The 25,430-nt window shown below is 50.1% G+C and overlaps 1 protein-coding gene across 7 annotated transcripts in view; it reads right to left on the bottom strand.

Moving 5' to 3' along the window:
- ADGRL3 (adhesion G protein-coupled receptor L3) overlaps positions 1-25,430 on the bottom strand; it is a 157,648-nt gene that overhangs the window by 123,247 nt on the left and 8,971 nt on the right. For all 7 annotated transcript variants that reach the window (XM_088524134.1, XM_088524135.1, XM_088524136.1 and 4 more), the window contains exon 2: positions 14,883-15,096. In XM_088524134.1, the coding sequence (XP_088380260.1) occupies positions 14,883-15,096 (214 nt within the window). The remainder of the gene's footprint in view (positions 1-14,882; positions 15,097-25,430) is intronic.

Below are 25,430 nucleotides of genomic sequence, written 5' to 3'. Positions count from 1 at the left end.
TGTTTAGTGTGAACAGACTGACAGGCAAAACCTAAAATATTGACCAATGAGGAAAAAAAAAAAGGTATTTTCTGTCCCAATCAGGCCACATATCTGTCCCTGCAACAGCCTGGACAAGGGATGCTTTTGTTCTCCAACGCAAGGCCACCAACCTGGAGAGCCGAGAACCTGGGTACTTGCAAGATACCGTGGAACCGCTGCTAAAATCTGGCCTCTGCCTCACCAGGCATCCCGAGGGCTCCAGCGAGCCTCGTTCCACTCACCGCGGCGCGGCGGAGTAAATAAATAACGCCGTTTACGCAGCGCCCTCCGTTTGTCAGCCCATTTGTCACCCCCGCCGCCTCAGCACGCTGCCGCAGGGCTTTGCTCCGACCCGCCTCACAGGTGTGATGGATGCTTTATTTATCCGGCACCATCCCACCCCGCAGGGCTGCTCCCCGGCAAACACAGGGCTTCGAATCCGCGCACGGTGCAGGCAGGAGGTGCAGAGGGAGAGGAAAAAACCCCAGAGGCAGCAGAGCAATGAAAGCCGGGGGGGAACAGCACGTGGTTCAGCCGAAATTGGGAAATATGTGAGAGAAAACGGGCATTAACCTGACCTCTCCGCAAAGCCTTGTGAGATCCACGGATGAAAAAACAGATTATTGTTATATATTTACATATTCTTTACACAAGCCTAGAAGCTGCTACGGAAACCTGCTGAGATCCACTGGGTAGTGAAGGGCAGCAAAACCTCCTTCCCCCACTTTCTTCCTTGATGTGGGGAGGCAGGGAGGAAGGGGAAGGAGGTCAGAAATAACGATGCGAGCAGACATCAGCTTCGTGTTTATCGCCCGAGCAATAAAAGATTAGAATTGACAAATGGAGAGGTTTTTGGAGACGCAGATGCTACAATCATTTTAATATAATTTGGATTTCCAAATCAGTAATTACTCTATCACATATTTATAATTTTGTAGATGCTACTAGAAATGCTGATGCCTTTTTCTATGCATAGTAATGAGCAGCAACAAGGGCTGTTAATATAAAGCCCGCAATGTTTGCATTCATATGTAAATAGGTTATGTAAACGTTTTAGACATTTCTTACCAAAACGCGGAGTTCTAATCTAAGCGGCTCCGTTGCCTAAACTGGAAAATCGCGTTCTGCATAGAAATGGCTTCCCGGGCTGCCGGCGGAGCAGCGCGCCGGGTTCCGACGGGATCTGCCACGAGCAGCGGCATCCGGGCGCTCGGACAGGCACGTCGGGGTGCGGAGCGCTGCTTGCCCGGGGTGGCACCCGCATCCCGGTCATGGAAAAGCACAGGCACCTTTTCCCGAGGCTGCTCCAGGAACGCCGCTCCAGCAGCATTGGAGATCTAGCATTTGATTTAATTAAGCTAATTTAGTTAAACGGATACAAACCGCTGGTGGAGAGGGATGGAATCAGTTTAGTGTCCCCCTGCTCCTAATGGACTTACGATCAAACTGAGTAAGCCGGCACCAGAACTCCAGCCACAGACTGCAAGCAGGGCTTGCTGCTCATCTAAGTCGCATGAATTCAAACCCATAACTTTGGTAAATCTTCTATGATCATCTGGGATAGACTGGAAGGCGAAAGAGCGGACAGGGGACCCTCCAGCGCACCAAAAAACACTTCACAGGACGCTTTTCTCCCCGTCCCTCCTGCTGGATTGAGCGAAGGGGTCGGCGTTTTCTTAGGATGACCTAAGTGTGAAAAGCTGGCTGCATTTAGACAGGAATGGAGGAGGGAGAGCCACTGTGCTCCCTCACCTGGAACTTGTTATCCCAAGTGGAGCAGCAGACGAGCACGTGCAGCCAAATGAAAGCTACTCAGAAGCTCCTGTTTGGTGAACCTTCACCTCTACATTTTAGGGGGGAAATGTAAATAACGGGCCACATGTTACATTTTTTTCAGCAGCGCTAGTGGTCTGACATCACCGTTTCACTTCATTGTAGCAAAACTGTTAGCAAACCTGACCGGATTTCTCGTTACCTAACTGTTGCCAGTGAGGATGATTATTTTTACTACATCAGCCCGATGAGAGACCCTTATTGGGGAATGAAAGGCCCAGCTGGTTGTTGAAATGCAGCTTCCGACCTGAGGAGTTTGCAGTGCGGCCTGCAGATCCTTCAGTAGACCCTGTGCTCAAAGCGATGCTCTCGATCTGGACAACCTGCCCACAAGGAAGGGAGAGGGGCACGGCCGGAGGAGCTACCTCTGCCCAAGGGCAGGAACAGGAACCTAAGGGAGAAAAGTTGCCAGGGTAAAAGTATCGTGAAGACGAAGGTGGGATGGATCTGCTGCCTGGAATCACTTTGATGCCTGGAATGAGTTTCAAAAGTTGCTAGGGCTTAGATAGCCTCTGCATTTTCCTTCATGGGAGATGCTGTTACATAAGACCCTGCGGTCCATAGCGATTCATTCTAAACCCGCTCGGCCGTGGGGTAAGGGAGAAAGCCGAAAACGAACCAAAAGCAGGCAAAAAAACCCCAAAAGGGCTGCGAGGAGCATCCTTGGGGCCAAGGCAGCTGGTTAATCAAAGCGGCTTAATCAAAGTGCACTTCTAGAAAGCACAGGCTAAAGTGGCCAAACGATAAGAAGGATTAAACCCCTCGAACCGTAGCTCGCCTGTCCCTGCTGCCAAGTGCACGGGACGTCTGAGAGAGGTTTAACTTGCACATTTGCTGATCTGGATCCAGGTCAGTAAAGGCCCCGTTTTGCTCCTCGACCAACACGTAGCCACTCCAGCCTCTGCACTTCTTCCACCGCTCGTTTGCAACCCCAAGAATATCAGCTGTGCTGCTTCTTGGCAAGTCCCAGCACTCCTCGGAGCCCAGCATTTTCTGACAGACTCTTTCTTTCCCTAGGAGAAGGATTAACCCTTGAACGAATAGGTTGTGCGGGAAGGTTGTGTAACGCCACTTAGGGAAAATAAAAGCGTTTCAGTTCAAACTGCATTGCGTGTGTTATCATTAACGATAATGCAGATGTGAAAAGCAGGATATTCTGACTCAAGGGAACATTTCTTTTAAGGGAATTCAGTCTCACAGACACCCTGCAGCCACATGGATTCAGGATGGGGTTGTGTCGTTCCTGGGACGTCCCTAGGTAACTCCAAGAGCGGCTCCTTGTGCGTGTAGGTCACTAGAGCTTACACAGATGTTGGGGTACACACGGGCACTGCTGTGACTTGGCATCGGGGTAACACAAAAAGGAAAAAATCACACACAGCAAATGCAGCTTTCTACCCGTTTTGCCTCCGCTTCAGGTACAAGGCGTAGCAAAGCAACAGCTTTCCTCTTTCATCTGCTTCCCAGCATATTCTGATGGAGGCTGTTTTTCAGCTCGAGTCGTGGGATGGCCATATAATGCATTTACTTTTGCAGCCTTGGGAAGGGATTTAAATCAGTGCATGAATGAGGCTTAAAGAAACAGAAAGCCCCCTAACGCAAATGCAGCTGTGCCCGATAAGGAGGACAAGGGACAGAAATCCCCGACTTGATTAACTTAGTGACCTAGAAAGAGGGATGTGTCTCACCCCAGCAGCGCGGCACAGGGGGACACTCATTAGCTGTCCTCGGCGCCTGGGAGCATCCGCGGCGCTCGCTCCCGCACCCCAAGGGGCTGTTGAGCACCAGCCGGGATGCGCCGCCGCGGCCTGCCCGCAAAGGGAACGGAGGGACGGGCTTCGCACGAAGAAGCGCCCTGCTCCTGCCCGCGAGCCCACCTTGGCTTTTCAGAGGGATTTGGCTGGCCCGAAACCACGGGCAGCCTCTCGTCAAAATGCCTCAAACCCAGGTTAATTACGGCCATTCTGCAGGGGGGAGAAGGGAAACAACCCATGGTGCCCAGAACACGCAGGCTGGGAGTATTTGGTTCCTAGGAGTATATGGATTCCCAGGTCCAGGTCCATCCCAAAAACTCAACCAAGGGATGGCAGCTTGTGGGAATGAAGAAAAGCCAAGAAAGCTGGATCTGGGCAGAGATCCAGCCCGGCGCCGAGCGGAGGCAGCTCCGCATCCCGCCTGGCGTGCCGGAAAGCAGGACAGAGCGAGCACGGGAGCGAGGGGCGCCAAGAGGCGTCGGCGAATCCTTCCGGGAAGCACAAAGGAGTGCTGGGAAAGCGGGAGCCACGCGGCGCCAGCTCCTCCGGCCAGGCGCGGCGGCCGCGACAAGGTGATGGATGGGGCACGTGGAAGCGGCACAAAGGGAAGGAACCGCAGCGGGAGGAGGAGGAGGGAGCGGGGGACTGGCCGAGCAGCGAGGAACGGCGCCCAAACGGCACGAGGATCCGGAGCCAGGCAGGAACCGGGAGCGTTGCCTGCACCGGGGACAAAGAGCAACCGGCTCTTTCACAAAAGGGCTGTGGAAACGGCTCCGAGGAGGAGCACGAGGAGAGGAGAAGGAAGTGGGGCTGGGAAGAAAGGCGGCAACGCAGGAGAGCTGAGCCGGGGCGGGTGCAGGGGGCTGCCAGGCCGGCGCGAAGGACGGGGAAAGGCATTGAAAGGCCCCGAGAGGAGGAGCAGGAAAAGCACAGCGACCTCTCCAACCTGGCCGCCGCCACCTTATTTTCTTCCCACCTTATCTAATCTTTCCTTTTTTTCTTTTTTTCTTTTATTTTTTCCAGCAGGGAAAGAGAAAAGTTTTTATTAGTTGAATTAATAAAATCCCTCCTTGACTCCAGCCCATCCTGGGCGACAGCAAATCCTCTCCAGAGGGGTTGCAACATCCACCTGATCTGACGGCAGCAACCAAACGGAAGTGGGGACTGCAAAAGCGAGGTGTTACATCTGCATTAAAGCAACATGTAGGTCGGAATTGGAGAAAATCATTTGGGTTTTGATCACTTTGGAAGGGAGAGCTCCTTGGGAAACCCACCGTTTCGGGACACAGCAAGCAGGGCCAACAGCAGCTTTTGCACAGTCCCTTTCCAACCACGTGTCCTTTTATCAGCCCTAGTATTTCCCTCCCTGACTCCTTTCCCCATTCCACGGTAGTTAAAGGATTAAAAAAAATTCCTGCTATGCTCGAAGCGACTGTCACCCGAAACACAGCTTCCTTGTCCTGAACCTGCCAAAGAAAACACATCTAGAAAAGAAAAACAAAGGTGAGGTGGAAGAGGAAAATACTGAAAATCCATGCAAAAAAAAAAAGTATATATATGTATATAAGAATATAAGATATATATATACTTTTTTTTTGCATGGATATATATTTTATATATATATACATATATCTCCCTCAAATCCACTCTTTTTTTTTTTCAAATAAAGTACTAACCAAGTTGCACTCTGCTGCACCTCAGCCTGGATTTTCTAGAGCAATACTGCTCTTGCAACAGAGCCAGGAAGAAACCGCCTCTTTCCTCTTGGCATAACCACTGCAAAGCAGCCCCAATCCCGTTAATTTATCCGCACTCCACTGTTGCCCACAGGGAAAACCAAGCAAGAGCAGTGCCCGAAGCCACAGCGAGCTCGTGCACGAAACAAGTTCCGGCTCCTCTCTTCAGTGGTCGCTTTGCTCCATGGGGATGTTGATCTTATTCGTGTACAATCGTGCTCCTATGGATATAATTTTATTACCGCATATGAACACAGAGCAGTTTGTTCGCTGACATGCGCAGGAAAATAGGAGAAGTTCCTCTTTTCAAGCACAACTGCACTTACCACGAGCAGGTAAGGATGAAGCACGTCTCCAAGCTGGAACATCACTGCAAACACGCCCTGCCTGCAGGATTCAAGGTCAAGAAGTCCTTAACGGGCTGCATTCCTATTAGTGCTGGTTTTCTATGTTTTCACTTAGTGGAAAAAAAGGGATTTTTTCAAAACATGATATAAAAAAAATGAAGAAAATGTTGACACGCTCCTGGACCTCTCAGGCACAACAGTTTGCCTTTTCATCTCCTCTTCTGCCTGGCAATGACGAGGGACTAGGAAGCCTTTTTCCAAAGACTGGCAGTGCCCGTCAAGGACTTAGCAGCGGAATTGATGGGAAATCCAGAGTGTTTAGACAGGCGTGCCTGAAATCAGCCTGTCCAGCAGTGCGTGCCAAAACCCTCGCGCCGGCACAAGAGGCAGCCAGGGAAAGCGGGCCAAGGCCTGGCAGCCTCCACGGCAGCCTGCTTGGATGGGACCCCAGCGGCTCCGTCCAAAAAACGCAAAGCAGAGATTTGCTCTGGGAACTGTTAGGAACGGGAGCGTGGCCGGTAATAGGCCGATAATGCGGAAAAGGGCAATGTTAGGCAAGAGGAGCGTGGGGAACAAGTGTCGGCATTGCCGCCGATGAAGAGGAGCCTGTAACGTTTGCCCAACATGGCTGTTCATCCGCTCGAAGGCCCGCCATCCCTCAGGTGGAAATAAAAATTCAACAAGGAGATAGAACTAATAATAGTGTAACCGTCTACAAAGCTTTCCGCAGACAGCGGACCTTAGGTTATCAAGATCCTTGCCTTGACCACGAGGTCATCAAGATCCTTGGCTTGACCACGAGGTTATCAAGATCCTTGCCTTGACCACGAGGTCATCAAGATCCTTGACTTGAGCATCCCCAATGGTGGGGGGAAGCCTGGAAGATGAGTGCAGAGCAACGCGCTGGGCAGGATGGGAGATGAGTGAGCTAAAATCAATGTTGTCTATGGTTAAAACTGGACTTTCCCAAGAGGCATCAAGTCTGATAGTGCCAAAACACATCAAGGATATTCCACAGGGAGGCTTATAACCCGCCACCTCTTGCACCTTCTGATGAACCTCCGTAGTTTCTCCACCCCATCAATGAGCCCACGCTGTTGCTCTTTGGCACTGAGCAGATCGCACGAACACAACGAACAAATTTTGGCACAGATGTGACCTAATACCACCACCAAATACCAGGAAGGTTTCACAATAAAGACTGTGTTCATTAGCATGAGGCTGCTGGTGGGGAGGATCTCACTAGATCAAACTCGGTATCAAAACTGCCTACGATTTAATCATCTGAAAATTCTTATAGCACATTTCCCGTGAGGCACATTTCATGAGATCCACGCAGAAGGTTCACCGAAACCCTCAGCTTTTGCATACTAGGCTGGGTGCTCTGTTTTGCTGGATTTTTGCTTTGTTATGTTTCTTTTGAAGACCTCTCCAGCAGGCAGGAGGTTTACAACTCTGAGCTCCCCAGAAGGCAGCAGATAGTATCTATGGAACGATAAGCTTTTGGAGATGAAAGCGTAAGAAAACACCCTTCCCCTTAAGGAGGGCTCAAAGAAAACCAAAAATAATAAGGGCCGACTGAATCCTAACTCTTTTTTGGCATGGTTAAAAAATGCACTTGTAAGTGAAAACATTCCTCTTGCCCTCCGTGCACTTGTCACGTGGAAGCGGTGCTGTTCAATGCCAACGCAAGCCAGTGGTGGCAACGTATCAGAGCTGCAAAGGGTTACGGATAAAAGCACAGCAAGGCTTTTCATTAATTCTCCTAATTCATATGAGGCCAACAGTCACAGATGCAATAAATGGTAAAATTTCAGGTGCGTAACCTCAAAAGAAGAAGAAAAAGTATACAGAAAACTCTTCTACATTAAAATCCAAGATGTGAAATTTTTGTATTTAAAGAGGGAAGGCTTTTTTTATAAAAAAACGCATTTGCTGCTAATCACTTTTTGATGATTTTCATGGGTAGCCATTAAAAATATGAGAAGCATCCCAAAGCTGGAGGTCTTAAGTAGGAAAGGATACATGGTTTGATTGCTATTTTAAGAGAAAGAAAAAAAAGGACAGAGGAAAACAGCGTAGAGGTAACAGCCCACTATTTCAGTATCATTACATTAAAAAAAAAAAAAAAGAAATGGCTGAAATGGAAAAAAAATTTCCATTTCCAAGCGACTTGACTCTTCCCAAAGGATTTGAAGGAACACGCCTCACACAAGATGTCAAGCAAAGTCATTCAAAAGCTCTTAAATGCACATGAGCATCACAAGGGTGTCAGACTACCCACTGGATACAGCAAGTAACTTACAGGAAACACCCTTTTTTGGGGGGGTTTCTTATTTTTTCCCCTTGGGTTTCGAACCCACACAATTTGTTGATTGCCAAAGGCCTGGGTAGGTTTAGGACACATGCTCTGGGAGAGCATTAATAGGAAATGCACTAAATTAAAGTAAATATTCACGAGGTCCACATACGATACAAAGAGTTGCTTGCCACCATATTAGCTCCCTTTGTTTATTTATTTTTTATGCATTGGTAGCCTCAAAAAAAAACTTTCTGGATAGAGAATAGAAACATCTTGGGCTCCTGCTATTACTAGTCCGTTTTCTTAGACAAAAGCTCCAGGGCAGATTAGTTTCCATTGCTGGAAATACCCACACTTTACTCAAAGGGTTAGCAATTTCATAGCATGCCTTTGCTGCCAACTCTCTGTCAATTTACTTTCCAACTAATTTAACACATCTTGACTCTAAAGTGTTTCTTATTTCCTCCCCTGCTGATACTGCGATGTCAGAGATCAAAGGCTCCTTCCCATCTTCCCGCTCTCATTCCAGGCGAGCAGATTACGGGACACATTACAGCCAATTCCCAATGTGGGCACAAGGCACCCAACGACGCTTGCCCAACGAAGGCCGGATCCAGAGGCCAGAGCCGGAAAGATGGACGAGAGCGCTACGAAAACCTCTCTCCTGTAGCGTCCACGTGAAAGCATGTGAAAGTGAGCAGCAAAAAAGCTCCCCCACAAAACAAAATATCATATGCAGGGGGTCTCCTAGCTTGGGGTGGAAGCTGGACTTGGTCTGATGTGAGACGGGCCACGTTCTAGCTCCCAACTGCTCATATCTGTTCATACTTCTGCATTTCCCTAGACTGGGTCACACCGATACCAGCCCTGTGCTGACAGCAAATTAGTGCTACTTGTGCTAAGCAGTAGCACGGAGTCAGAATTCATATTAGCAGCAGCAATGACATCTAACCATTCCCAACAGCGAGAAGAGCCCGTCTGCAAACAGGGAGCTGACGCAGACAGGGAAATCCACCCCAAACTCTACCTTTGGTGAAGGAGGAGGAGGTCATTCTGGCCCAAGTTGATGCTTCATGTCCCACTTTAACGTCCTACAGCTCCAAGCTCCTCCCGTTGCCATCCAGCTTTTCTGGCCAGGATGCCAGGAAGTATCTTGGCATCCAACCAGATTTTAAGCCCTTCAAATAAACAGAAGCTGCCCAACATGGAGAAAGGCAACGGCGTGGCCATGGGGACAACAGGAACCTCTGCCACTCGCCCAAGGGCATCCAAGAGATCTAACGCGGTGTTGGGATGCCAAAAAGCAGACGGAAAATAACACATGTAACATTATACCCTGCCAAAGCAACTCAATCAGTGACAGCAGGGATCAGCGAGGAGGGAAGGGAAGAATTTGCCCCAAAGGCAATTTTTTTCTCCAGGATTGGCCGGCTCCAGGAGCGCTCGGGTCCTCTGCGCTGGTCGAGATTAACCAGGGACCCCACGCAAATTGACAAGCCTGAAATCCCTATTTTCATAAAGCCAGCGGGGGCTCTGAACACGCCGTGGTTGGGAAAAGGGTTTCTTTTAGGAAGGGTGAAACTTACGGCTTTGCACCTGAATGCCCCGTAAGGGGGAAAGAGGTCTGAAGCGGCCCGCGGGTTAGCTCTGACACGGCTCGGACCAGGCAAGGCCAAGGAAACCGCTGCAGCTCTCGCGACGTGGCAAAAAGGAAATACTCGGTCACGACACGCTGGGCACTCACAGGGCAATAAAACAGCGCGAGAGCCCTGCAGATGGGCTTCTCCTCTGGAAAAGCTGAGACATTCGTCGTGCACCCCAGGACCGAGCCGGGGGAAGGCTGAAGGATGTTCTTATTGCAGTTATTAAGGCAATTAAACACGCGGGAAAGAGCGCTGAGGAAAAGGCAATATGTGTGTGTGCGTGTAACACGCAGGGAGTCTTGAGATGAGTCCTTATAAATAAAGCAAAAATAGACCGATAACGTATCTTCTAATGACTATTTCTGTGTGCATATAACAGCTCATTATTTCAATTCTCCGCATCAGGGATTTCTTGTTTCTTCCCTCTACCCTTTAAATAAATCTAAATAAATTATACATTTAAAAGCAGCCTATGCATCGACGACAACAGAAACAAATTTCATTTAACATCCAGCTGTCAAAGCCAGCCCTTCTGTCACTCTTTATTCAGGACTGCTCTACATAATTCATGTCGTCTTAATTATTCCCTGCTCTTTCGGGATCGGGCGGCACTTCAGGAAGAGCCCCTCGGAGCGCGGTCACTTCCCTTTGGAGACGATACGACTGCATGACGTGATCACTCCCATAAATAAATAAATAAATAAATAAAAATCTGTGGACGTTGTAATGTCTCCAGGTGAGGAACTGGTACGCAGGGCCTCGGCCCACGGGACTTCCCGCCTTCCATTAGCCAGAAGGGCCAACGCGGCTTCAGTCCCACGTATAGGAATACACGTTTGGATCCATGCACGCATCACCCTAGAAACAGCCTACCCCATTTGCACAAGATAAATAATTGAATTGTTTTAAGCGGCTTAATCTATTAATGCCTGGAGAGGCCTTAAATTTGGCCACTAAATTCCAAGTAGCTGCGCTCATCGGTTCCATATAGTTCCAGCCATAAATCAACTTCGCCGCTCTACGTGACTAATGAATTTACCACTTGATGAAAAAAGGCAATTTCTCAAATTAAGGGCTCACTCTTCTCCCTGTGGCCCTGTCCTTCCTCCTCCTCCCTGGGGTGTTGCAAAACCAGCAGCAAGAGACCTGAGGAAGAGACGGGCTGGATGGTGGAAGCGTCTGCTCAAGGGCAGAGCCAAAGGCACTTGGGCAACCCACAGAACTGCAAAAAAACTCATCTCAAAACCCTGCAGAATGGGCACGAGGCTCTCGGCACTGCAGGCAGCGGCTGGAAACCTCAGGGACTACAAGAAGCCCTTCTCAAGGCTACAGAGGCGGCTGGATTTGCTCCCTGAGTGCCTGATCCCACTCGGATGCGCGTTACGGAGCCCGTTCTTCTCTAGCCTCCTTAGGAAAATTTTGCGGTATTCAACAGTGACGGGCTCTTCATTTCACATTCTTCTCCCCGAGCTGCCTTATTCCTGCAGAAACAGTGAAGAGAAATTATGCATGGGAACTCTGCGGAGAATTTCCTTCGAGGAAGAGCAAAACAAAAGCACCCAACACGCTCAGAATTCAGATAAGCACCACAAGTCCCTAAATCCGTATCCATGTTATCGATATGTGACACATTGGAAAAATCTCCCTGCGCTTGCCCAACTGGAGAGGGTTCCCCCCGCCGGGACGGAGGGATTAAGACGTAACCTTGGGTCTAGAGAGGTTACACAATCAGGGTCTCCCATACCGAGGCCGAGGAAATTAAATTCGCCGCGGAGATGCTCAGCTGCTGCAACGCAACGGAACGCTGGAAGAAACCAACGCGATTACAAAAACACAGATTAATTATTTTTATGCAGAAGAGCCCCCAAACCGATTTGGCAGGCATACTCCATAAGCTCCCTTATTTATTCGTTCATTTTAGTGGCCACGCTCCACTTTGTAAATGATTCCCGATAATTCAAGCGGATGCGGAAGAGGAATATTCAGCCCTGCACGCATTTCAGAGCCTTGAAAATTGAGACGTTTGCAACATATGACAGTTTCTGCGCGTGCATATCTGCACGCATCTCCAAAGACAACAGTCGCAAGAGGGGATATTTGCTTTTTAATCCCTTAATTATACTTCTCGGCCCCGAGCGTGTTAATTTGGCACCCGAATGCTTCCCAGAGCCTCCTCCAGGTTTGGATTTTAGCCTTACATGGAGGCTATTTCACCTCTGATGGGTTCTTTCTCCAACAAGCTCTCTGACGACCAGAACTGCGGCAAGCTGATCCTATTAAACCATAAGAGTTTAAACAAAGAAGTTTGATGTGAGGCAGGCGGTTACCAAACTACGAGCGAAATTCCAAAGGGCAGCAGGGCCACTGCAGAGGGAACTTCCATTGCCGAAAGCAATCCTTGGGAAGGCGGGTCCTGGAAGGCCAGGCCCTGTGCTCAACCGAGCGGCGCCGAAGGCACCGGCACCTTCGGAGCCCAGCGCTCGCCTTCGGCTCCTTACAGCCAGCTATAAGTGCAGCTAATCAACCAAAATTGATTTTCCAGGGCTCAGCCTAATCCACTGCATTGAAGGTGACCTATATTCTCTCTCCGTGTTGGTAGCTTGCTTTTTTTTTTTTTCTTTTTTCCCCCCGTTTCTTTCATATTGTCTCTTTTATGTTGTCTCACTAGATGCCTCCAACCAGGCCAGGTACTGGAAAGGATGCCAAGGAGCACTTCCAAACAGTGGGTTTTGGAAGGATGCTCAAGAACCCCTGCCCCTCTCCCCCTACACAACCCCAAAATCCTCCACAGCGAAAAAAATCGCTCATCTGCTTTTGTACAAGAAGATGATGCCCAAAGGGAAATGGCCTAAAACTCTCAAATTTAGTAAAAAAATAAAGTCTTCCCCCTCTTCTGTGCTTTGGCTTTTGCTTTGAAGTAACCATGATAATAAAGCTTCAGTATTGAAGTTAGGTTCCACAGGAAAAAAGAAAACAGAGTAAATTACTAATGAAGAAATAACATTGTCTGTATGTAGGTAGATGATGCGGCGTGAACCAGAACGCTCCACGCAGCGCAGCTCAGCTCCAAGACGGGAAAACAAAATTAAAGGGCATCCAGAGAAACCCAGCGAGAGCCTTCGCACGCTCATAAAGAGAAAATAAAAAGCCAGAATAACTCCCGCACGAAGCAATATTCGGAAGATCCTAACTTTCCTCCTTGGAGAGCAGATAAATTAGAGGTGCTGGGACAAATGCACGCAAGGCCATGGGGGGCATTCGGGATGGACCGTCCGCGGGGCAGGATGGCTGCAGCATTACGACCCACCCCAGATTCAACAGTCCAGTGCACACTGTTCCAGCAGCACTTCATTATTATTATTTTTTCCCCTTAGTAATACCACGTGTGCCCTCATCCCGGGGTCAAGGTGGGTATCAGATTAGTCTATTTTTCGCTCCATTTTAATACACCTCTCTGCAAAGCGAGGGAAGAGGCTGCTTAGCTAAGCAGCAAGGTCCATCTCCAAGCCTTAAAAGAAAACAAGATTTTGTTTCCACGGGTTAAAAAAGCCACTATGTAAAATGAAATGCCACTCTTTTTCCATAGGGACCGGGCTTTTCCCGCGGCAATCCCGAAACGCAGATTCCTGCTTCCCAGGAGGAGAGGAGCTTCTCTTCCCCCGTGCAACGTCTCCGCTCTGCCCAGGCCGCCTGCGTGCCGACAAAATGAGAGAAATTCGAGATTTAGAGCAACGAGCGGCACGCGGGCAGTCCCCGGGAACGGCGCTCCGGGTGCTTGGGAAGCAGGCGGAGGGCGTCCCAGCGGATGGGACGTTCGGCACCACAGGGGAGGCCCACGTGGCAGCATGGCACCCAGTGCAGGGCTGTCACAGCAATAACCCCTTGCAGGTTATTGCAACCACAGGTGCTTGTTATTAATGTTATTAATTACTTGTTATTAATTGCTTGTTATTAAACAGGCGCCGACCTGTTTGCAGCCAGGACGCTGCGAGAGCCATGACGGAGGCAAATCGGGAGCCTCCAACGCGCCCTTTGGCTCCAGGTGGGAAGCACCCACCTGAAATTCAAGAGAACCCCCGAGAGCCACTGTCCCCTTTCCATCGGGATGCTCTTGAGCACGCTCCACAGCAGCCTTAACGCTAGGAAAACAGGGGCAGCTCTCCCGGGAAGGCGAGGTTGGTTTTTCCTGGTGCCTCCGGAGAATCCCAGCTGTTTGCATGGACGACACGTGCATTTTGGGCTTGCTCCACGAGGCCCTGGCCCGGCGCACGCGGCTTGCGACGGGCACGTGGAGAGCTTGACCGTTTGCTGCAGCCCTCGGAAAGCCGCTTCCCATGGCAAATGGGCTGCAGAATACACCTCTCCCCTCTGATTGCTCCCAAGTTGCTTCATCTGGAGCAACGCTAGGAAAATTGTGGAGAATTTCAGCGCAACCTTTTGAGCAAGGGCTGCTCAGAGGGCTCTGCAAACACCCCGTCAGATTTATGCCTTTCCCTTGCAGAAGGGCCCCACGTGCTCACCTGCAAAACTCATTTCTGCAAGCATGCAAAAGGAAGGAACAGGCTGCCTCCTTTTCTTGAGACAGTTGGAGCAATTGCTAGAACCTGCCGTAAATCCGGCTGTCTCGGCTTGCACCAACTTCACTCCCTGCCTTTCGGTGCCCCCCTTGCTTTCCTTACTGAATGCACACAGATTTGGTTGCCACAAGCATCTTCAGCTCCCATTTCCCCCGGCTGATTCTCCCTATGCCAGAAAATATCTTAAAAAATTCAACAGTAACGAAAGGTTTTCCATAGCCAGCGTGCTTATATGTTGAAATAAACCTTTTGACACAGCCCTGCTATACTGGGGTTACCACCACCCTATACAGATGCAGCACTAACAGCATTGCCTATTCAAGAGAAATGCTAATAATGGAAAACCTCCAGCAAAACCATAATCCTGAGGGGGCTCTTGACAGGGAATTCAGTCTGCCCCCCAAAAAATAATGAGCCTGGTGGGCCTGGCAATGATTGAGATTCTTTTCTTTGCATTTGAAAAACGCAGGTGTTGTTTAGAACACCAAAGTCTAGTTGTTCGGAGCGGATTACCGGCCATCTGCAGCAACAGCACAAGAGAGAAAGAGCGTTCGGGAGCCCGTGTTTCCGTGGGAAGAGGCGGGATATCGCCGCGTTTCCCGCCAACACCCGGGAAGCACCACGGAAAGCGCCGCCGAGAGCCGCGGCTGGCGCCCGCCAAGGCCCTACCTCTGCGTCATGATCTTGTAGGCGTCGGGCAGGTAGCAGCGGATGTTCTCCATCTGCGCAGGGTCGGAGTCGCAGATCTTGTCGTCGGTGCGGCCGTAGTTGGCGCTCTCGATCATGATGACGTCGGTGCCGGGGCAGCGCAGCTCGATGGGGTAGCTCTCGCACGACAGCTCCCGCCGCACCACGGCCATGGGCACTGGCGCGCGGCTGAACGCTGTGGGGAGACACAGGCACACGGTGACGAGAGCCAGGAACACCCGGCGCCCGGCCGCCTCCTCCACCCGCGCCAGGGCTCGCAGCCTCGGCTCTACCGGGCGCAGGGGCATCTGCCCGCGCTTCCCCCCACAAAAGCCGTCCTCGGCCCCGGACCTGAGCTCCCAACGCACGGCCGCTTTGGCCCTGCAAGCCTGCACACGTGCGCCAAGGGCCCTCGTAGGAACAGGACCTGAAAATCATAAGAGCAAAATAAGGAGAATGCCACTTAGGAAGCACAGAAATGATTGCCCCATCCATTCGCTAACACAAACCGTGTGCGCCTGCTGCTCATCCGCACTCCCCTGGGTTGCTGCAAACAGGGCTCTAGGAGCTGCTACCAGCAGGGTGGTTTTATTAAAAGAGAGGTTTCTGAGGGCTGAGATAGTCTCCTAATCTCACAGCAAGGACGCAGTGCTCGAAGCTCCTGCTGGAGGAGTTCACGGCCAAATATGAGAAGACACAGAGTTGGCGAAAGCTCTTCACCGTGTTTGTGCACCCCATCTCATGTGCACGTCCTCGCAAGTCCAAGAGGTTTTATGGCACTCGTCTGCTAAAACTGCACGAACGTCAGTGCCCAGCAGAGCATCTCCAAGAAAACACAGCTCACGTTCTCCTTCCCACGACGGGGCCTGAACATTACCGAGCACCCTCTCCCATCGCAGCGGGTCTGGTCATCCCGGAGCGTTCGGAGGCGCCCGCGCAAAGCGGCCCACGCCGCGGCTGCTCCGAACACCGGGAACTGCCCGCCCTGACATTGCCGCGTAACCTTGAGCCTCCGGTTTAATGCGGCACAAATTAATGCGCAGAAGCGAGGGGAAATTGGGTAATAACACAACTCGCCCCGTTTTCAATTACTCTGCCGTCGCTTTTTTTATTGGAGCCATTAGGAAGGTTAATTTTTTAATCCTGGGTAAAAAACTTTTTATAAAGCACCGCAGCAGGTTATGCTCGGAGCGGCACGGAGATGAACGAGCACCAAGGGCTTCACCCAGGAGCTTAAGGGAGAAAGAACCTGCCGATGGTTTTCAGATTTCACACAGAACCTTAAATTCCCGGGGGTATTTTACTTTGTTATTGCTTCCATTTGTACTGCCCAGAAAGAACTGCATGAAATCCCAATTGCTGCCCAGAAAGAAAGAAAGAAAAAGAAATATTTTTCCTTAAATGTAAGAGGGGATCATTCAAATTCCCATACGAAAATGTGAGTATCTAGATCGTGTAACTTCACGGAAAGCCAGGAATGTTTCCTTTATAGTTAATTTTACAAGAAATTACCCAGCCCTTGAAGACTAGCCTTCCTTGGAAGCGCTAGGGCTAACCTGGAGATCATTAATAAATAATGGAGGTTTTTCTTGGCATTTTAGATATTGCGGCTCCTCTGAGCCTCTGCCATGAATAACAGGGAATTTGTTCTTTCTACTTGCCTTAACTCCATGCAAGATTTATACAGATACCTAAAACTGCTTAAGATCATGGCACCTCCCCAGAATTGCACCCTGTATTATCTTTATCCCCATGCACGCATGCATGTGTATCAACACACGTACGTCCCTCTATAAATGCACGACGGGCAAGAGCAAACGTGTCATTCCCTAATTGCAAAATGCAATTTGGTGCAAATGCATCATTCCCTAATTGCAAAATGCAATCTGGGGCCCCCTTCTCAGCCCAGCTTAAAGAGCATCGATTTTTAGAAACCCCCGGGTGCTTCTCAGCACATTCTGCATCCCACCTGCAATGACACCCCGGGGGGAGCTGCTGGACACGGACTTCCACGGCTGGACACCTCTGAGCTCCGCCTTGGGAATAAACAGGCACGAGATGCGGGAAATCCCACGTCAGGAGGCTTCCTATCGCACTCACCTGACCATAACAGCTGATGGGGCTAAACAGTTCTCTCCATCGCACAGCCTGTGTGGGCATTGAGCTAGAAATACTGAATATATGCATATTTATACATATATATATGCATATAATGCGCACACAGTATGGCTCATTGCAAAGCAAGCCAGAGAAAAAGCTGAATAATGCCAATAAAGTCACAGGCACGCTGGCTAGAAAGCAGCCTTGGTGCTGCTGCAAAGGCAAGGGGCCTGTTGTTGGAAGGTCCCTCCAGCTCTGCATTTGGGGATTTACTTACCCCATGGTCAAGCATGAGGCTTGGAAAGAGGTGCACGCTGGATCCCCAAGCTCCCCCGGGCAACAGATGCAGAGCTGATGCTTGAGGGCATAATGCTCAGTTCAGGGAAAATATGGTTGGGAAAAAACCTGATTTGCTTAAGGAAAAAATAAAAGAAAAAAGAAAAGAAAAGCGATCTGCTATGATGAATGAAAGACTTTTTCCCCCCCTTTTTTAAAGCACACTCACAAACCTCGGTTCAGTTTCTCCTCCTCCAAGAGTTCTCCCCTCCAGGCAGAGCGAAAGAATTAAATGTTCCTTTGAATTCTCTGCCAACAATAAAGCACCTAATTGCCCAGCAAAGCCAGACAGAGACTCCCGAGCCGAAGGCACATAAACGCCTCCGACGCGGCACCCGATGGCCCCTTCCTCCCACAAACCCGGGCGGACGGAGCGGGATGGACGGCGTCTCGGCACCGCCGCGGCAGGAAGGAGAGGGGGACGCGGGAGCGCCGTGAGCAGCCCCCGGCGCCTCGGGCTGGGTGTGCGGAGTGCCCAGCTGGGTGTCCCGGGACATGAGGCAACTCGGATGCATTTCCAAAGCCATCGCGACGCAGCACATTTAAGCGCAGCTTTGCAAGAGGAACAGGTCTTGGCTTTTCCTGCATCTATGGCGCCCACTTCCTTTGGTGTCCACTTCCAGCATTGCTCTCCTGGTGCTATTTATATTCACCACCCAGTGCCCTCTGCCTTTCCCCAGAGTAAAAATGTTGCCACCTTCCCTCGCGTTGCACTTGCCACTCACCTTCACGGGCAGCGTCTGGATGTCGCCGCGCTCCAGGGGTGCCGCGCTCGGAGGAGAGGGCCAAACCTTCCCAAAATGTGAAGGTCGGACCTGTTCATTTACCATCCTTCTGTGCTCCCTATCCTCTTCTGTACTAACGCTCCTCAGGAGCTCTCCCATGGGAACCATCCTCTGCCACAGGCCGAGGCAGTTACAATGCCGTTCTGCAGGCAACATAGCCAGGCGGAACACCAAAGGGCGGTCAAAGGCAGCTTCTCCCTCAAAAACTCCCAATGCACTTTAATTTTTTTCCCGTATTACTATCAGGGAGGTATGTGCTGGGGGTCTCGCGCCCTGCTGGCAAGTAATTATGAACCAATTCAACTTGGAGAGTATTAAAAATACATAAATAAGTGACATAATCACAGTTCTGCACTGACCTGACAGGTAACATACATCCTTGGGTGCCTCATTCACAGCAGTTCCATGTAGATGGAACCAAAGTCATGCAGCATTGAAAATACATGGAAATAAATATTTACACTTAAAAATGTGGTTGGCAAACTGAGAAATCTGTTTCCAAATGACGAAATCGTCAACTTGAGGGAAGAAGATTTTATTTTGGGGATTTTTTTTCCCCATGGTTGTAAAGCAGTCCATCGTCGCTCACAGGAGAAGACAAAGGCAGCAGTGGCTTCAACAAGCACAAATGAAGGGTTTGGCGACGCCAACACACCGGAGCAAAAGCTCAAAGTATAGATGGAAACACTGCAGGCCATCAGATTGAAAAAAAAGGAGTAAAAAATGTGAGGAAGAAACAACATTTTTGTAATAGCAAGCGTTCAGAGTGATAAAAAGATGCTTGTTGTTCTCTTAGATATTAGGAAAGATACAACAGCAAATATCCAAGCTAAATATTTTTCATTCTGCAGGATTGGGCATCTTATATCAAAGAGTGTGAAAGAAAAATAAAAATAACCCAGCTTACAAACTCCTTGCTGGCTTTTTAACACGATCTGGGACGCCAGCACATTGCTCCTGGCAGGCCTGAAAGAAATCAGGGCTGTAAAAGCAGCACATAACCCCCGGTGCACACAGTAAAAAGGGAATTAGCTGGTGCTTCTCATAAAGCAACGGGAACGGGGAGATCCCGGCGTCCCGGCTGCGCCGAACCTGGGGGTTCTGCGAGTGCCTCGTCCGCCCGCTCGCCGGCCATCTGGAAAAACAACGTTCAAAGCAGAACAGATTTGGAGCCTGTGCAGAAAAACGAGGAAACGTGGTGCTAGAGAGAGCGTTGCTGGAACGCGGGGACACATGGCGGTGTCTGCGCTCCAACAAGAGCGGTGGGAACTTGGGAAGGGAGTGTGGAATTGCCGGAGGACCAGCACGAGGCCAGGGAAACATGAGCCAAGCAGGTAACATGGGTTAACTGATCCGAAAGAGCACGGCAGTTCCACGCAGGGAAGACGGTTCTGGCCAGAGCGTCCTCTTCAACGCAGCAGGAAAAGGCAGAACGAGCTGCAACGGCTGGACGTGGAAGCCAGGTGAATTCGCACGCACTGGAAATAAGAGGCATATTTTTAACGGCGCCCGGAATTTACCGCAGGAAGAGTTGGGTATTTGATACAACCCTCATCAGCTCGCGCCGCTGAATCACGACAGGGCATTTGTCTCAGCTCAAAGAGGAGATACGGGAGCCTCATGCCCAAATTGCAACGCGGGACCGGGCTCGCTGGTCATAGGAGCCCCTTCGTATTTTAAAGACCTGTGAAGACTTGGGAAAAAGGGGGAGAAAAATAAACAGGAAAAAAAGAGGGACATTTGGCAGCTTGCTGCATTTATTATCTTGCACTAGCAAGAAACCCCTTCCCCAAAAGCGGTCGTCTCTTCCTTTTACCTCCAAGACTGTTGCCTAATAAACTATTAAAAAACTGCAGAGCTCGATGTAAGGCACAAAGCCAAGAAAAGCTTGAACTACCTTGCAGCAGCGACTGCCACATAAACGTATTGCTTTCCTCAGTCCCAATATTTAGGTTTCAACAGCGCATATCTACTTGTGGCTCCTTAGCTTGCTTATATTCCCACCGTGTTTTGCAACTTGAAATACTGACTTCTAATCCTACCTATTTCCTCCTATTATTAAGTTCATCTTCGTATTAAAAATAAATGGATTTAAAATGTAGGCAGATATATATGTATTTATATACATAAGCACTCTGCTTGAGAGACATACTTCGTCCTTAAATAGCAGCAATCAATAAACACAGTATATAAGCTAAGCAAATTTCTATTATGAATCCTTAATGGATGCACAGTTTGGCCGTTTTTATTACTAATATGTTATTGATTTACAGAATACATTACCACCTTAGGCACCGGGATTTGCTGGAGCCCTCAGATGCTGCATGCAGTCTGAGGCTAAACAGGAGGCCGAGGTCGATAATCCATTTACCACCAGCAGCGCGAGGAGTTGGAACGCTGGGAGCAGATTCCCTTGCCGTGCCGTGGGATTTCTAAGTCAACGTTTCATTAATGCTAAATTACCCGTCAGGCCCCTGTGCTCGTCTTTCCGGGTGATGGATTCCTGCCCAAGAGCACTAAGGAGGGAAGGAAGCAGCTCCCGGGGTTCCCAAGTGAATCCATGTGCATGGAAAGACAGAGGAGAGACCGGCCCGCGCAGAGCGGGGACCTGGGCTTCTCGCCGTGTCCTCCTTTAAACTGGCGCACGTGATGAGCAAGAAAAATATTTATCAGAAAAGAGATTTTACCCCTTTGCAGAGAGCAGAGGAGCCACGGCTGGCGCCGAAAACATGCCTGGGAAAATAACAGCCGCAAAAAGGCCCCAGTCGCAGCAACTGCTTCGGCCTCCCTGCACGCAGCAGCGAGGGGAAGTGAAGGGAGCAAGTTTAATTCGCCCAATGGCCTAAAATGAAGCAGACGGGCCAGCTCCGAAGCGGGAGAGCAGCCCCAAAAGGCCCTGCATGGCCAAGGGAGCTCCTCACCCTGCCTGCTGTCTCCAAGCTCCGGTGAAGCTCCCGGAGAAGCGCTATGGGAGCTGGTTATTCCCTGTGTTTGCAGGTACGGCTTTCCTGCAGCACCGTCCTGCCCGGGCGTGCTGCGATCCCAGTAAATGCAGAGGTGGCTTCCTTGTGCAACGGCGTGACAGAATGCCAAGTTTCTAAAATTCCTGCGCCCCACTATCCGCAGGATCTGGGAGCGGTGTCCCGGCCAACTTCCAGGCCGGAGGCACAAGCGCGGCCCTGGCAGAAGAACAAAGTCCTTCTTTAACTGCATGATAGTTTGCATTTCGGCATACTTATAGCAACATATCTATGCATTTTTTTTCATTGAATTTGGGGACATTATTTGGGGACATTACCCTGCGTGTGCATGGGGGTTGGACTAGACCATCTCCAAAGGTCCCTTCCAACCCTACTGATTCTGTAATTCCATGATTCTGTGTTATTTGTTCAGATTCACACTCGGCACAACAATTTAAGACAATTTAAGACACACCAAAACTGGAAGTACTGAAAAAAATACCCCAAACCTCTCTTCTTTAAACACACAGCCAACATCATACCATGGAAATACCTTCCAACCAGAAACAATGCCTTGCAAGTGTATTTTTCTGTTTCTCTAAATGCAATTTATGCAGCTAGACAAAACAAGCAAAAAGGGCCTAGAGGAAACGTTTCCTATGTGGCCCAAGCGAAAGGTGCAGCTTGGTCTCCAAAAGAAGGATGCAGGGTCTCCAAAAGAAGGATTTCTCCTCCCTGGTGGCTCCACCAGTATTTTAGGCCAGGAGGAGATGGCCTCAGGCTGCACCAGGGGAGGTTCGGGTTAGGCACTAGGAAAGATTCCTACCCAGTAGTAGTCAAGCACCACAAGAGGCCTCTGCAGGGGTTTGCCATCACCACCTGCCTGCGTGTGCTCGCCGGCTGGAGGACAGCTCTGCTGGGTCTGGCTCTTTCACCTTCGCCTCCTCCCAGGGCAGATTCTACACTGGGGAACCTTCAGTGTCTCCAAGAAACTGCGTGCCCGAGTTAAGGCATTACCTCTGCCTTCTCCTGCATCTTGGCTTCAGGTGAAAGAAAGAGCCTTGCTCCATGTCTAGGGCAAGGCCGCTCGCCAGGCCCGGGCAGCCTGGGGCGATGTTCTCTGCTCACACCCTGGGGTCACCATCCCCTCACGAGGTGCAAAGCTCCTTTTGCGGTCGCCTCCTGGCCACAGGCCTGCTCCGAGCGGGAAGCTGGGCTACAGCAGGCCCTTCCCAGCAGCAGTTTGGCGATCCTGGTCTGCTGGGGGTCTCATGGGCACATTCCACACTTGGTTATTGCACGTCATCACCCCGAACTGAGCAGTTCCTGCAAAGGTGAAGAGACAAGGAGAGCCCATGTCCTGGCCATGCTCCTCTCTTGCTTCTCTCAGCCCCTCTCCTTTTTCCAGGGAGGTTGCTATGGAGATTTCTTCAAAAGAAAGGAAAATGGATATGCAAGGCACCAAGCAGGGCATGGAAGAGGTAAAAACACAGCGGCAAAACATCCTCTGCATTAATAAATTTGCTTTCCACCAAACCCTCTCCTAGAGGCGCCTGCTGAAGAGCAGGTTGCTGACGGCTCCTGCTCTGCAGACACGTTCCCCACGGTGCTTGCTGGGCTCTTGGCACCGCTGCCAACCTGCACCACAGCAAGAAGTGCAGCATGAGGAACAGGACTGGCCACATACATGGGTGCTCGTGCCGAAGGAGCCAGGCGGCTGGGCCAGAAATGCTGCAGGATGTACGTTATGCGTGTGGCACACGAAAGGTTGCCATGGGCCTTCGGGGGGGCACGAGGTACAGAGACTCCTCGCGGCTTTGGGCTACAATTTTAAGGCTTTAGCTGAGCTTCAAATCCTCATGGAGAGCACCGAGAAGCAGGCTGGTGCCCACTGAAGGACACACAAAGATGAAGTTTGCATCTCGCCATGTAAAGAAGGTACCCGCCGCTCAGGACATGCCATCAACACGGCCCTCCCACGAGGCCTGCCTTTGCCACGAGGCCTTGCTGGTTTGGGCTGTCAAATACCTGTTTTTGATATGTATGACCGTATCTTTCACAAAGATAGGAGCTGGATGGTTTATATCTAGGGGTGGTTCTCTTTTTCTTGATTTCCTTTGCCTCCAGGTTTGGGGATATACAAAACACAAGAGACGAAGTGACGTCAGCAGTTGAGGAGAAGGTCTCATGACCTTTCCCATCCCTTAAGAGTAGCTGAGAATGCCTTAGGTGACTCACACTGGCTTGCAACGCTCTCTCAGAGCTCTCCAGGCAGCCCTGGAACCAAAACAAAACGGCAGGGAGAGAAACGCTGCTGAAACCCTGAGGCAGCTCCTCCAAATCGTGAGGAGACGGGCGGAGGCCTGAAATGCATAAAGCCCGTCACGGTACGAAGGGGCTAAATGAGATGTTGCTGTTCAGAACGCGACACCGCTCAGCCAACAAGAAGCCTCCAGATCCCATCAGCTCCAAGGTTCACACATGCACGGTGATCCATTTTTGGCACCGTGGCATGTGATGACCTTGTGAACTCACTGCCACGGTGATGCTGATGGTGATGATGCAGATGCCAGAGAAGTGTTCAAGAAGAACCAGACAAATCCATTTCGCACGGATCCATCAGTGAGTGCTACAGGACAGCGCAGATGGCATCCCTGGACTGAAAGCCTCCGAGCAGACCCTCGGGAAGGAGGAATGTCCACCGGCAGCACGAACACGGCTGTGCTCTCATTCTCACACTGCGTTGATTTCCCCCTCCCCAGGCACCTGCTGCGAACGGCTCATGGGGGCTCCGGTCAGGAGGTCTTCAGCTCGACCCAGCACTGCTCTCCCTAGAGAAGCCTGTGACACTCGGAGGAGAAGAAGGCATCAGGTAGGAGGACGCTAGAAGGTGCCATAACTGTTTAGAAGCAAAAACCAGAGCGATTGTGAGAGAGATGGGGGAGAAAGAGCGGTGATGAACAAATCCAGAAGACCCTGAGCAGCAAGTCTGTCCCTTGCCTCCTCTCCGCTCTGTTGAAGAGCAGAGCCACGAAGAAGGTGGTTATTTTCTTGGGAAAGGATCATCGAAGCCTCCCTTGGCCTTTGCAATAGGAGCTGCCTATTGGCCTTGTGCGTGCCATCGACCCGAGAACTTTGGGGTAAAGAAAGAGCTTTTGCAGCTCCCCGTCACCTTGAAAAGAAGGGCCAGGTGGAAAAATAACGCCCTGTTAGCACAGGAAGAGCAGTAGTTTGAGCTCAGGCCATGCTTGAAACCAAATATACACAAGTGAGCACTGCACACAAGGGCCAGGCAAGCCCAAAACACATGTCCAAGGCCTAGGAGACCCCATTGCCACAGAAGAGTCAACCAAGGGAGGAGACTGACCCTGCTCTTCCTCCCAGGCTCCTGCAGAACATCCCCTGCTCCCGAGGCACTGGGAACTGCACCAAACTCCCTTCTTCCTGGGGATCCCTCCTGGGGATCCACGCCCACGTGTTTCTATATGAAATTGTTTCTATATGGAATTGTTTCTATATGGAATTTCTATAAGAATCGGAGAGAAAAACAGAGCAACAGCCTGAACAGACACAATCGCCAGGGCCTCCCAGAATCCTGGAACATTCTGCAAGCCATCGCCGGCTCCTCCTTAGGCTACGGCATCGCTGGGTAATGCCGACAAGTCCCAAGAAACCACAACTTTATCCAAGGGCGTTTTAGGCTTTACTTGACACACACGTGGATTAGGCAGGCACACCTGTCAGACTGATGTTGCTGAGAATTTCCTGACAAAACTTGTTCTTTCATCAGAAAATGATTATCTGTCACAACTAAATCTGTTCGGGGGAAGAGGGGAAGTTTTGACAAATCTTTTTTTGGTGGAAAAATAAAATGCAGACAGATAGAAAGAAAAGTTTCAAATTGTCAAAGGGTCTCACTTGAACATCTCCTAAATGGAAAGATTAAGTTTGAAGGGCCTTTTCGTTCCCAAACTTGTATTAACATTTTTTTCTGTTGTTCAGGTTAAAAAATGTGGTGAGATTCTGAAATTAGAACACAAGGCTTTCAGATATCTTCAATTCAGCTTGTGAATTGACATGTTCCCATGCTCTTTTCCCCACTCGCAAATTATCCTTGATTAAATTTAGGAGACTAACACACCAGTCGGGCTGCAAAAGTGTTCCTTTCTTTCCCTCCTCAAACCTTTGGCCACCTCACAGGAAAACGGGGCCTGAAATGTGAAAAATCAGCCCAAAACACGTCTTGGTCTTTTTTTTTTTTTTTCTTTTTGTTTTCATTAGAAGCTATAGAAGTTCTTCAGGCAAATAAAACCACAGTGGCTCCTGTTCAATTCGATGCATTTTCTGGA

The sequence above is a fragment of the Tinamus guttatus genome, unplaced genomic scaffold (genome assembly GCF_059628265.1).
Source record: "Tinamus guttatus ecotype Peru unplaced genomic scaffold, ASM5962826v1 Tinamus_guttatus_pri_ptg000207l, whole genome shotgun sequence".
Lineage (NCBI taxonomy): Eukaryota > Metazoa > Chordata > Aves > Tinamiformes > Tinamidae > Tinamus > Tinamus guttatus.
This window is presented reverse-complemented; position numbering and strand designations above follow the sequence as displayed.